The sequence below is a fragment of the Cervus canadensis genome, chromosome 17, assembly GCF_019320065.1.
Source record: "Cervus canadensis isolate Bull #8, Minnesota chromosome 17, ASM1932006v1, whole genome shotgun sequence".
Classification (NCBI taxonomy): domain Eukaryota; kingdom Metazoa; phylum Chordata; class Mammalia; order Artiodactyla; family Cervidae; genus Cervus; species Cervus canadensis.
Genome location: NC_057402.1, coordinates 11,711,574 through 11,726,150, shown reverse-complemented (window position 1 = coordinate 11,726,150; position 14,577 = coordinate 11,711,574). Strand labels below are relative to the sequence as shown.

At 42.1% G+C, this 14,577-nt stretch overlaps 1 protein-coding gene across 1 annotated transcript; it reads left to right on the top strand.

Moving 5' to 3' along the window:
- Positions 1 to 12,533: 12,533 nt before the first annotated feature.
- LOC122419635 (cytochrome c oxidase subunit 8C, mitochondrial) lies at positions 12,534 to 13,774 on the top strand. Its single transcript, XM_043434365.1, has 2 exons — positions 12,534 to 12,838; positions 13,447 to 13,774. The coding sequence occupies exons 1-2, from the start codon at positions 12,593 to 12,595 to the stop codon at positions 13,537 to 13,539; spliced, it is 339 nt and encodes a 112-aa protein (XP_043290300.1). The 5' UTR covers positions 12,534 to 12,592; the 3' UTR covers positions 13,540 to 13,774.
- The last annotated feature ends 803 nt before the right edge of the window (positions 13,775 to 14,577 follow it).

The window sequence follows — 14,577 nt, the reverse complement described above, 5'->3', positions numbered from 1 at the left end:
AATCCTTGATCTTTTGGAAGGATCTGTTTCCTCCACAAATCCTAGAGATGGAATTCAACCCAGTTTACTCAGCATCCTTCTTCAAAACACATTTTTACACACTGTCATGGTTCCTCAACCATTTTGCTGCTTCCTTTTTTTCTCATAATTTCTCACTTTCCCTGATCCAACATTTTACACCTGGTTGCCTAATGTGATTAAGATGTTCAGCAGATGCCCAGATGCCACTCCCTTGGCTTAAGAGATACATTCGGGGGAAATATGTAACCCCTCAAGAGCCAGGATGTGACTAGGACTTCTGGAAAAGAAAATATCTCCTGCAGAAGATGCTGGAACAGTCTCCTCTTCTATTAAACATGATTGAAATTGGATGTAGCCCCAGGAGCTTTTGGCAACCATTCTGCTACCAGAGGGGAGCTTGACTTAGGGTACAGCTAACTTGTGCCCTAAGGAAAAATGAGGCCTGGTGACACCATTAGAGGTGTTTAAATAAGCTTCCTCTGAAATCAGCTACTTCTGGCCTTTCCAATTATGTGACCCAATCAATTTCATTTGTTATTATATTTTCTGTAACACCGAATGAGGAACGTTCATCCAGATGGTTCAGTGGTAAAGAATCCAACTGCCAGTACAGGAGATGTGGGTTCTACCTCTGGGTTGGGAAGATCCCCTGGAGAAGAAAATGGCAACCCACTCTAATATTCTTGCCTGGGAAGTCCCATGAACACAGGAGCCTGGTGGGCTACAGTCAGGGGGTCGCAAAAGAGTAGGACATAACTTAGTGACTAAACAACAATCTTAACCTGTATATGTATACACACACACACACACACACACACACACATATATAAATATATACACTGCCTCATTTAACCTCTACATCAGCATTCTAAGAGAAGTAGTATTATACTTACTTTATTTGAATGAAGCTCCACAGCTAGTAAAGGATAGTACTGAGGTCTGATCTTTGATCTATTGGCTCCAACTGCCAATCTCTTTTCAGTATAAAAGAAATCCATTGAAGAATATCTGGATACAGATATATCTGCAAATATCTTGCAGTTTAGGAGAGGAAAAGGAATTTCAGATTTAAAAATGAAAGTGGTGTAAGAAAACTAAAACTGTTTCCATCACCCACAATTTTTTGAAGAAACACCCTATTTAAAAAAAGGTACAAATTTGAAAGAGTAAACTTGGAACATCAAGATTACCTTGTGAACTGCAGAAGGGCAATTCTTTCTCAGGATACTTTGAAATAATGGATGACTGCTTTAACTGGATCTCATATTAGCAATGTGTGTTCAATTCAGGAGTGTGATAATAATGGTACCAGTTGCATAACTGAATGTTTTCCCAACCTTTGCAACTGTCCGCTGTTGCTGCCTCCTTGAATTTCTTTCTTTGAGGTCATGCAACTGTAAAGATAGACATAAATAGACCCAGAGAGAGGCACTGCATTCCTCAAAGAACTTTGGTCCTTGAACAGAAATTAAAAGTGTTTTCTAGAGAGGAGAGAATTGAAGATGTTTGAACCTGAGGTACCTCAGTCTTAATACATTATACAATTTTCTAGAACCCTAACACCAGTTTATTTAGAGCATGAACACTTATAAAAATCACATTAAAAAGAAGCAAGTGGGCGAGTGTGCCTTTCTTTTTCATTGTATATACAGAGCTCAAAAAACCTGATCTCTAGGCTATAGCTCTAATTATGCCCTTTATATAACTAGCAGGAAGGTTCTGCGTTGTAGGTCACTGAGAGTATATTGAATCCAGGGCCCACTAAGCCCTTTATTGAAAATTGGAGAGGTTTGAGTTAACAGTGCTGGTCTTCTATAACTTGGAAATATAAAAGGCGCAACTGCTGTTTGTACCTGTAATTTGAGAAGCTGAAAGTGCCACCTCCAGGGGTACAGGTGGGCGGCAGGAGCTTAATTGTGTTGTGGCTGAATTTGGAGTCAGATTTACTGACACTGTCAAAAGTAATTTATGGGTTTTTATCACAGAGAAAGACCTAAAATGCCTGATTCTCACATCAGTGGCACACCAGTCTAAACTTTTCATAATTTGGATTAGTTCAGCCAAGCTTGTCTCTCACAGAACTCTTAGTTTCCTTCAGCATTTTTTATATCTTTTTTAAATTTAAGAGCAGGGAAAACTTGAGGGAAAAAAAGACTTGACTAACAGAGTCTTCATTAAGACTCTTTGGGTTGCAAGTGATAGAAATCCAGTTTTGACTCATTTAAGTCAAAAGCAGGATCTGTCATTAAGAAAGTAAAAAGTGGCCCAGAAGTCAAGGACAGAAAGTATCAGAGCTTCAGGAACAGTGAGAAACAGGGATCTGAACATGGTCAGGATGTTCCTTTTATTGCTTATCTCTGCTTCTGTTCAACAGCTTGGCTTCATTATTGACTCACCATGGAAGGGCTTTCTCTGTGGGTAGAAGAAAACATGGCTCCCAAGTTAGACCACAGCATTGTATAAAAGAAACAGAGTTTCAGACTGCTGATCCCAAGTGTAACATCCCTGGAGTGGGATGCTTTGGCCCAGTCAGTTCAGTTCAGTTCAGTTGCTCAGTCCTGTTCAACTCTTTGTGACCCCATGGACTGCAGCATGGCAGGCTTCCCTGTCCATCACCAACTCCTGGAGCTTGCTCAAACTCATGTCCATTGAGTTGGTGATGCCATCCAACCATCTCATCCTCTGTCTTCCCCTTCTCCTCCTGCCTTCAATCTTTCCCAGCGTGAGGGTCTTTTTCAATGAACTGGGTCTTTTCCAAAGTGTCAGTTCTTCGATCAGGTGGCCAAAGTATGGGAGTTTCAGCTTCCGCATCAGTCCTGTCAATGAATATTCAGGATGGATTTCCTGTAGGATTGACTGATTGGACCTCTTCGCTGCCCAAGGGACTCTCAAGAATATTCTCCAACACCACAGTTCAAAAGCATTAATTCTTCAGCTTTCTTTATGGTCCAACTCACATCCATACACATATCACACATATCTCACATCTCACATCCGTATGGAAAAACCATAGCTTTGATTAGATGGACCTTTGTCAGCAAAGTAATGTCTCTGATTTTTAACATGCTGTCTAGGTTGGTCATAGCTTTTCTTCCAAGGAGCAAGCATCTTTTAATTTCATGGCTACAGTCACTATACGCAGTGATTTTGGAGCCCCCCAAAATAAAGTCTGTCACTATTTCCCCTTCTATTTGCCAGGAAGTGATGGGACCAGATGCCATGATCTTAGTTTTCTGAATGTTGAGTTTTAAGCCAACTTTTTCACTCTCTTCTTCCACTTTCATCAAGAGGTTCTTTGGTTCCTCTTCGCTTTCTGTCATAAGGGTGGTGTCATCTGCATATCTGAGGTTATTTAATATTTCTCCTGGCAGTCTTGATTCTAGTTTGTGTTTCATCCAGCCCAGCATTTCACAAGATGTACTCTGCATATAAGTTAAATAAGCAGGGTGACAATATACAGCCTTGACATACTCCTTTCCCAATTTGGAATCAGTCTAATTGCTCCATGTCCCGTTCTAACTGTTGCTTCTTGACCTGCATACAGATTTCTCAGTAGGCAGGTCAGGTGGTCTGGTAGTCACATCTCTTGAAGAATTTTCTTCAAGTTTGTTGTGATCCATATAGTCAAAGGCTTCAGTATAGTCAATGAAGCAGAAGTAAATATTTTTCTGAAATTCTCTTGCTTCTTCTATGATCCAATGGGTGTTGGCAATGTGATCTTTGGTTCCTCTGCCTTTTCTCAATCCAGCTCGAACATCTGAAAGTTCTTGGTTCATGTACCATTGAAGACTAGCTTGGAGGATTTTGAGCATGACCTTGCTAGCATGTGAAATGACTGAATTCTGCGGTAGTTTGAACATTGTTTGGCGTTGCCCTTCTTTGGGATTGGAATGAAAACTAACATTTTCCAGTGCTATGGCCACTGCTGAGTTTTCCAAATTTGCTGGCATATTGAGTGCAGCACTTTCACAGCATCATCTTTTAGGATTTTTAATAGCTCAACTGGAATTCCATCACCTCTAGTAGCTTTGTTCGTAGTGATGCTTCCTACGGTCCACTTGACTTTGCACTCCAGGATGTTTGGCTCTAGGTGAGTGATCACACCATCATGGTTATCCAGGTCATTAAGATCTTTTTTGTGTAGTTCTTCTGTGTACTCTTGCCACCTCTTCTTAGTATCTTCTGCTTCTGTTAGTTCCATACTGTTTCTGTCCTTTATTGTGCCTATCTTTGCATGAAATGTTCCCTTGGTATCTTTAATATTCTTGAAGAGACCTCTAGTCTTTCTCATTCTGTTTTTTCCCTCTATTTCTTTGCATTGTTCACTTAGGAAGGCTTTCTTATTTCTTCTGGCTATTCTCTGCATTCAGATGGGTATATCTTTCCTTTTCTTCTTTGTCTTTTGGTTCTCTTCTTTACTCAGCTATTTGTAAGGCCTCCTCTGACAGCTATTTTGCCTTTTTGCATTTCTTTTTCTTGTGGATGGTTTTGATCACCACCTCTTGTACAATATTACAAACCTCCTTCCATAGTTCTTTAGGGACTCTGTCTATCAGATCTAATCCCTTGAATCTATTTGTCATTTCCACTGTCTAATCATAAGGGATTTGATTTAGGTTATACCTGAATGGTCTAGTGGTTTTCCCTACTGTCTTCAATTTAAGTCTGAATTTTGCAATAAAGAGTTCATGATCTGAGCCACAGTCAGCCCTTGGTCTTGTTTTTGCTGACTTTATAGAGCTTCTCCATCTTCTGCTGCAAAGAATGCTATCAATCTGATTTCAATATTGACCATCTGGTGACGTCTATGTGTAGTTGTCTCTTGTGTTGTTGGAAGAGGGTGTTTTGCTCTGACGAGTGCATTCTATTAGCACAACTCTGTCAGCCTTTGCCCCGCTTCACTTTGTACTCCAAGGCCAAGTTGCCTGTTACTCCCAATATCTCTTGACTTCCTTCTTTTGCATTCCAATCTCTTATGATGAAAAGGACATATTTTTTGAGAGGTGATAGTTCTAGAATTTCTTGAAGGTCTTCATAGAGCCGTTCAACTTCAGCTTCTTCAGCGTTACTGATTGGGGCATATACTTGGATTACTGTGATACTGAATGGCTTGCCTTGGAAATAAACAGAGATCATTCTGTCATTTTGAGATTGCACCCACGTACTGCATTTTGGACTCTTGATGACTATGATGGTACTCCATTTCTTCTAAGGGATTATTGCCCACAGTACTAGTTATAATGGTCATCTAAATTAAATTCTCCCATTCCCATCCATTTTAGTTCACTGATTCCTAAAATGTCGATGTTCACTCTTGCCATCTCCTGTTTGACCACTTCCAATTTACCTTGATTCATGGACCTAACATTCCAGGTTCCTGTGCAGTATTGTTCTTTCTAGCATCGGACTTTACTTTCACCACCAAACACAGCCACAACAGGGTGTTGATTTTTTTTGGCTTAGCCTTTTCATTCCTTCTGGAGCTATTTCTCTGCTCTTCTCCAGTAGCATATTGGGTACCTACTGACCTGGGGAGTTCGACTTTCAGTGTCATATCTTTTTGCCTTTTCATACTGTTCATGGGGTTCTCAAGGCAATAATGCTGAAGTGGTTTGCCATTCCCTTCTCCAATGGGCCACGTGTTGTCAGAACTCTCCAACATGACCCATAAGACTTAGGTGGCCCTACAGGGTATGGCTTATAGTTTCATTGAGTTAGACAAGCCTGTGATCCATGAGATAAGTTTGCTTAGTCTTCTGGGATTGTAGTTTTCATTCTGTCTCCCCTCTGATGGATGAGGATAAGAGGCTTGTGGAAGCTTCCTGGTGAGGGAGGGACTGGCTGTGGGTAAAACTGGGTCTTGCTCTGGTGGACAAGGCCATGCTCAATAAATCTTTAACCCAATTTTCTGCTGATGGGTGGGGCTGTGTTCCCTTCCTGTAGTGTGAAAGTGAAAGTGAAGTTGTTCAATTGTGTCTGACTCTTTGCGACCCCATGGACTGTAGCCTACCAGGCTTCTCCATCCCAGGCAAGAGTACTAGAGTGGGTTGCCATTTCCTTCTCCAGGAGATCTTCCCGACCCAGGGATTGAACCCAGGTCTCCTGCATTGTAGGTAGCCACTTTACTGTCTGAGCCCCCAGGGAAGTCCTGAGGCCAAACTATGGTAGGGGTAATGAGCCTCTTCCGAAAGGACTTATGCAAGCATGCTGCAGCTCCCAGGACAGTTGTAAGTCAGTGGCCCCATGGCAGGTCACTCAACCTGCGCCTCTACTGGAGACTCCAGGACACTCACAGGCAAGTCTGGCTCAGTCTCTTATGGGGTCACTGTCCCTTTCTCCTGGGTCCTGATGCTCACAAGCTTTTGTTTGTGCCCTCCAAGAGTCTCTGTTTCCCCAGTCCTGTGGAAGTTCTGTATTAAATCCTACTGGCCTTCAAAGTCAAATTCCCTGTGGATTTGCAGTCTCTTTGCTGGATCCCCAGGTTGGGAAATCTGTTGTTCGCCCTAGAACGTTCACAACAGTGTGAGAATTTCTATGGTATAATTGTTCTCCAGTTTGTGAGCAGCTTTACTGTGGGGCTTCCCGGGTGGCACTAGTGGTAAAGAATCCGCCTGGCAATGCTCAGCTCAGTTCAGTCACTCAGTCGTGTCCAACTCTGCGACCTCATGGACTGCAGCACGCCAGGCCTCCCTGTCTATCACCAACTCCCGGGGTTTACTCAAACTCATGTCCGTTTAATCAAACTCTTGCCTGCCAATGCAGGAGACAGTAAGTGACACGTGTTCGATCTCTGTATCAGGAAGATCTCTTGGAGAAGGGAATGGCAACCCACTCCAGTATTCTTGCCTGGGAAATCCCATGGAGAGAAGAGCCCAGCGGGCCCATGGGGTTGCAAAGAATCAGACTCGACTGAGCCACTGACACTTTCACTTTCACACAAGAAGAAGCACAAGCATAGAAATAATCTTATTACTTGGGCTATATATATCTTGATTTAAATCATTCTGTTGTTGTTGAGTTACTCAGTCGTGTTCAACTCTTTCAGATCACATAGTCTGCAGCACGCCAGGCTTCCGTGTCATTCTGTAGTGTCGACTTAAAAAAACGTGCAACACGAGAGTTGTGAGTTCAGTTTTATGTGGGGCAATATGAGGACTGCAGCCTGGGAGACAGCACCTATGATAGCTCTGAGAAACTGCCCCAAAGAGGTAAGGGGCAAGGACAATATATGTGTGATTTTAGTAAAGGGGAAGTCCATGCAATCAAGCACATATTTTTTGTAGAAAGTTTCTGCTGGTCTTGTGAAGCTTCTGCTGGTCACAAGAAATAATCGTCACCATAAAGGAGATTCATGCTTTTCTAGATATGATGAGATACAACAATTGGGCTCATAAAATCAACTCCTGAGAATATCTGAAGAAAGATCTGTCTTGCCAGTATTCCCAGTGCACAGAGTACGTCATGTCTGCTCTCCACTCTGAACTCCTTCAGAGTGTGTTGGAGGTCAGCAGCTGCAGCAGTATATGATTTAACCCTTGTGGAGGTAGACATTCTCGTCGAGGTAGATGTCAAGCACCCATGGCAAGTGCCAATTTGTAGATGACAGTAGTCTGAATTTCTCTAATGATATTATAGCTCATTTTATGTCTCCTGGTCAGCAACTTTACTGCATGCTTCTCCTTTTTAAAATAAATCTTAAAAGTTTTTATAAGTAATACACAATATTATAAAAGTTACAGGTGTACAACATAGTGATTCCCAATTTTTAGAGGTTAGATTTCATTTATAGTTCTTATAAAATATTGGCTATGTTCCCTGTGTTGTACAATATATTCTTGTAGCTTATTTTATATCTATGAGTTTGTACCTCTTACTCCCCTACCCCTTATATTGTACATGGCTCTTTAGATATACTTTGACTATTTGTTGTGGCCTAATCCACAATTTTCCATCCCCTGTTGACAATTCACAAGAAAGCATGATATCATTATGTGATCTTTTATGTACCAAAGGCACATTTAACCATGAACTACAAGTGTTATTAATTCAATTCCACAAGTGAGGAAACTAAGGCTAAGAGAAGATGTAAGTAGTCCAAAGTGACACAGTTTAAAAATATCGAAGACAGGAAATGAACCTAGGTTTGTAGAATTTTGAAGTCCAACATCTTTTCGGTATTCCCTCTGGGCTCCTATCTAGAGAGAAATAAAGAAAGTCTTTCATAATAAACAAAGTCTCTCATTTCACAATTAGAGATGAAAGACTTAATTACACCTCTCCTCTTTTCTAATACCTATGTTCAATGCCAAAAATTTCCTTCTGAGTACTGCTTGAGCTACATTCCACAAAATTTGATGCATGTGTTTTAATTTTAATTCAGTTGAAAATCTTTTCTAATTTCCCTTGAGATTTCTTCTTTGACTCATGGGTCACTCGGAAGTGTATTGTTCAACTTTTAAATATTCTAGGAGCTTTTTCAGATACCCTTTTGGTTTTGATTTCTAATTTAATCCCATTGTTGTCAAAGGATATACCATGTATGAGTTCAATCCTTTCAAATGATTGTGACTTGTTTTATAATACAGAATATATTGTATCTTGGTAAATATTGCATGTATACTTCAAAAAAACATGTGTTTGGGTATCATTAAATGGAGTGTTCTATAAATGTCAATTACTTCAATATTGATGGTGTTAAGTCTTCCATATCCTTACTGATATTCTGTCTACTTGTTTTATTGAAAACAAGCATTATTGAAAGAGGAGTTTTAAATTCTCAAACTATAATTTTAGATTTGTCTATTTTTTCTTCAAATATGTTGAAGCTTTGTTATTAAGTGCATAAACATTTAGGAATTTAATATCCTGTAATGAGTTGACCCCTTAGTCATTATCCCTTAGTCTTCATCTGTGTGAAAATTCTTTGCAAGGATATTTACTTTGAGAGTACAGCAACTTCAGCTTTCTCTAAATTACATTTGCATGGTTTATCTCTTCCCACCTTTTCACTTTTGTCTATCTATACCTTCAAGTGGGTTTCCTTTAGGCAGTATATAGCTGGATCTTAAAAAAATCTAACATGACAACCTTTGCCTTTTATTACTCATTCATTTACATTTAATGTAAATGGCCTAAACATACAGTCTTATTGATATGAAATGTTTATGAATATGAATAATAAAAGATGACCTAGGGTTTAGATATGTCAATTGAAATATATACCTCGTCACTCCCAAAACAGTTTCAAATTTTCAAGTTTTTAATTCCAATTTTCCACATATTCTAAAGGGGACACTAGTGCTGTGCTGTGCTAAGACTCTTCAGTCGTATCCAACTCTGTGCCATCCTATGAACTGTAGCCCACAAGGCTCCTCTGTCCATGGCATTCTCCAGGCAAGAATACTGGAGTAGGTTGTTCTGCCCTCCTGCAGGGGATCTTCCCAACCCAGGGACTGAACCTGCGTCTCTAAGCCTGCACTGGCAGGCAGGCTCTTTACCACTGGGATAGATAGACTACCGCGATCCTTCTAAAAATCCCCTTTCCTCTTTCTTTCTACTTCACTCACATAGTACAATTTTTTTTTTTTTTCAGCTCTTCAGAAATTGCACCCAGTAGTGTCTTGAACTTCCTGTCCTTTGCCCCTTCTGTTTCCTCCTGATTCTGGATTATAAGAATTTAAAGGGATAGTTCTGACACCCCCCACTCCCCCCATCTTGAAGGGTGAGGGAGAGAAAAAAACTGAGTAGGCAAAACTCAAGTCCTCTTTGGCCCATAGAGGGAGAGAAATGTTTGGGAGCAATGATCCATTAGTACCCCTCCTCCAGCTGTGATCTCCCATAGTCTCATGGCTACAAACGGGTGACCAATATTTACAGGTGCCATCGTGCATTCATTCCCTCTCTTCACAATCTAGTGCCTTCCTAATTGTCAATTTCTACTGTGTTGCAGAGGGTGTTCTCTCCAGAGAGTGTCTTTAGGTGGGAAGGAAAAGAGAGCAGGGAGACATGAGCATTCATTATTCACGCATTCAACAAATATTTACTGGGTATCTACTGTGTGTGAGGTGCTTCTTGGGGGTGCTTTGGGGTGAGCAAGTCAGACAAGCCTATTCCTGCAATGCTCACCTCCTAGTGAGTGAGAGACACAATTACCATGTTCAGATGGTCCTTATGGGCCATACATAATGCAGAGCAGGGGAAAGAGCCATGGGGAATCGGTAAGTGGCCGACTCAGTCATGGAGAAGAATGAAATTTTGTCATTTGCAGCAACATGGATGGATATTATATTGTAATACAATTGTAATGCTCATTGTAATACATTAGCATGCTAAAGGACACACCCACAAGCACCATGACAGTTCTGAGGCAGGTTCTAGAAGACCAAAAAGTGAATGGTGGCTCACCCAGTTCCTGGAAATCCCTGCCCCTTCTTTGAAATAGTTGGAATAATCCTCCTACTCACTAGCCTATGAAGTTACCCAGTTCATAAAAAATAACTACAAGGTCCGCTCTCACCTTCCGAGACAGACCCTGTTCTGTCTATGGAATGTGTGTCTCTGCTTTCACTTTACTATGACTTGTTCTTGAATGCTTTCCTGCCGGAAGCCAAGGACCTGCATTTGGTGGCCCATCCTAGGAACTAGCCCAAGACCTGGGACATGACCATCCTTTCATGTTTCATGCTCCTGCAACTTCTTTACAAAGATTATTAATAAATTTACTTCTTATAACTTTGCCTCTTGCAGAATTCCTTCTGTGCTGAGACGTAAAAAACCTCAGCTTCATTAAGTCCTGAGATGAGTTGCATGGTTTCCGTTGGAAGATTATGGGTTTGAGTCCCATCTGAGATGTATGGTTATATATTGATAAAGGATTCCTACAATAAATATAACATCTGTTACCATACACAGTTACAAAATTTTTTTGTGCAATAATTTTTAAGAACTAAAATTTTTTAATGAGATGTTTTTGCACTCTTTTTTTCTTACTAAATGCAATGGACTGAATGTTTACATTCCTCCCACATTCATATGTTGAAGTCCTAATTTCCAAAGTGATGGTATTAAGAGGTGTAGCCTCTGGAAGAAGATTAGGTTAAGAGTAGACCCTAGTGATTGGGATTACTGTCTTACATAATAAAAGAGACCACAGACAGCTCTCTGGATCCTTCCCCTCGTGTGAAGAGAAGACAGACTAGAGAAAATAGAGGGAAGGACATAAATAATACACAGAAGTAGATCTCCCAGAGGTTAAGAAAGTTCCAAGTCTTCAAGTTGAAAAATCTCACCCACTGCTGATTTGTATGAATGAAGAAAGAACCTTATCTAGCCATAACTTGGAGAAACTTAACAAGTCCAAACACAAAAAGATTCCAAGAAAAAAAAAAAAAAGAGGCTACATCAGAGGAATAAGAATTATATTGGATCACACTTAGCAGTTACACTAGCTGCTAGAAAACCAAGGGAATAATGCCTTTAAAATTCCTGAAGGAAATTATTTTGAGTCTAGCATTGCATACCCAGCCAAATTAGCAATTAAGTGTGGAGCAAAATATTTCTTTGACTTTTATGGATTGAAGAAATTTATTACTCACATTCCCTTCCTGAAAGAATTGCTTAAGGAATTGAAATAAGAATGAAACGAAAAAATAGGAAGCAAAATGAAACAGGAATCCAAAAAAAGGAAGAAATCAGGTAGTAGAACCTGAGCAAATCAAAAGAAACCCTAGAATGCTAGTTGCACAATAAGCCTAAAAATGAAATACTGTGAAGAAACTAAATCATCTTAGGGAGTAAGCAAAGGCTTCTTATATTATTAAATTTGAAAATCACAATATACCATTTTTGCTTCAAGAATTTCCACGTCTTTACCGGATCCAAACACTCGATTTGATCCTCCATGAATATTTTTAGATACTCGTTCTTGATTTTAATTTGGGGAATTAAATTATCGACAATGCATAGAAAATGTAATTAACATTAGAGGACAGGGTATAAACATTATAAATTCCACCAAGAGAAGTGATGGCACGTAGAGAGATACAGGTAGGGAGAAATGAAAGATAAAGGTAAGTTAAGTCTAGGGGTGTTCGCTATGCTTTATCTTGTACGCTTAGTCGCTTAGTTGTGTTCGACTCTTTGTGACCGCACGGACTGTAGACCACCAGGCTCCTCTATCCATGAATACTGGAGTGGGTTGCCATGCCCTCCTCCAGGGGATCTTCCCGACCCAGGGATCGAACCCAGGTATCCCGCATTGGAGGCGGATTCTTTACCGTCTGATCCCCACCCAACAGAAAATCGAGATACTGTGTGCCGTGGGGTTAGGAAGTTAGGCAGGGCGGGTAGGGGAGAGGGCGGTGTGGCATGGGTAGGAAGCAGGGCCTAGGAGCATAGGGATGGTGGAACCGCTGGCGATACGCGAGGAGCAGCACACGAGAACTGAGGCAGCGGATACGCGCATAAGGTCTGGGCTCAGCAGGGTGCTGAGCGGAAGGGGCGTGTCGGGGCGGGGCTTATAAAGGAGAGAGGAGTCGTGCCCCTCGCCCCTAACCTCCTGTGACCCCAGAAGATGCGCAGACGAGTCTCCTGCCCCGTTCTGAGGCTCGCGCGGTCCAACCTCGGGTTGCCTCGCTGCGCCTCACGTCTCCTCACCGCGCTTCGCGTCTACTCCTGGCTTCGCCGCACCGGACGAGTCATGCCGCGCCTGCCCGTGCTCTGCCTGTTTCCTCGCCGCCGTGTGACCCTGGTCGTCCTGCAGCCTGGCCTGCGCATGGCCCACTCGGAGCCTCCGCGCCAGCGCCCGGTGTCGACCATTGTGAGTTGGGGCCCATTCTCCCCGGCGGCGAAGGCGGGACGCGGCGGGCGGAAGCGCGTGGCTTAGACGGGAGCGCCCCGACGGGTGGAGGCAAGGAGGACGCGGCCGCTGCTCGGGTGGGAGGCTTGGGTGGTCCAGGGGGCTCGGAGGCCGCTGGGGAGCTGAGGCGGCGTCGCGGTGAGGGCGCCGGGGTTGGGCCTGAGGCGGTGGGAAGCGGGGACTTCGAGGAGCGCGAGGGCCTCAGAGGACCGGACCTTCGTCGTCGGTACCGTTTTGGGCGCAAAGTCCGAGGGGCACAGCCGTCGTTGCACCTCAGAATATCTCTCACTTCTATAGCGCCCTAAATTGCCAAGACCTAGCATTTTCGATAAAACGTTGGAAATCGCGGGCAGCGTCTAGCTTCCATATTTCAAAGGTCAGAACGGGGGCACCATGAGGAGGAAAATGGGTTTCCCTCAGAAATTTCTACTGGGTCACCTAGGAAGGGAGTTCTGCTTTTTAGGTGTCACCGGGCCCCCAGGTCGAGGACCACAGCCAGACTCCTCAAAACGTTTGAAGCAGTTTTCCAGGTCGGAAGCCTCCCTCCTAACAACGCTGTTCTGTTCCAGGAAGTGGCTGTTGCCCTCGTGGTGTTTTTCACCGCCTTCCTAACCCCACGTGGGTACGTGCTGAGCAACCTGGACCAGTTCAGAAGAGAGTAGTGCAAGAAGATGTGGAGCAGCTGTTAACGTCCAGCAACTTTCAGAAAACGCTGTGCCCTCTTTAAATGAGTAAAAATGCTTAGTTGAGTTGATGGTGCAACCGTTGTGGGTGTTCCCTTTCCTGACCATATGCTTATGGTAAATATTTTGCACTTTTTTACTATGGTGCATTAGAGAAAGAGTGTGTAGTCATTTAAAAATGTTAAATAAAACTGAGGCACTTGTTTATGCTTGCTATTATGTGTGATCACAGGTTATTTTCTAAACATCGTGAAAGCTGATGAAATCTACTGAATTAAAATACGGTTGACCTTTGAAAGGTGGGAAGGGAAGGGTTGGGGGGAGGCAGGAGTGGAGGGGAGCACGGGAATTAGAATGCTGATCCTTTATGCAGTCGGAATTTCAAAGATAACTTTACAGTCCGCCTTCCAGTATCAGAGGTTCCATATTCAAGGAGTCGACCTACCTCGGATCCTGTAGTACATACTTATTTGGGAAAAAAAAAAAAGCTTCACGTGTTGCACTTTACATGGCAGTCCAGTGTTTAAGGTTCCTCGAATTACAATGCAGGGGTGCAATTTCACCCCTGGTCTTGGAACTAGGATCCCACAGGTGGCCGGAAAAAAAAAAAAACAAACAACAAACCATGTAAGTGGACCTGTATTGTTCAGGGGCTAATTGTACAATAATGAGAACTTTAATGAATGATCAGTCTGACTGAACTTTTTTCTTCTGACTTGAGGTTTATGAGCTTTAGCTTCTAATGTATGCCTCCACATACTCCGAATAATAGCAAAGGACTGGCCTATCTTTGTGCTAGCTGGGAAAGAATATTGAACATAGGAGTCTTTAACATAAAACTGGAGCTTATTTTATGAACTTAATTTTATGAACCACTTTCTTGACACGTATTTATTGAGTATTCTCATAGAATAATGCTATAGGAAAATGGTAGCTTATTTTGGTGAACAGACTATTGCCCTGTCTTGTTAGTTAATTTTACATGCATAAAAGTGTCACATTCAAAGTATAGTTGAT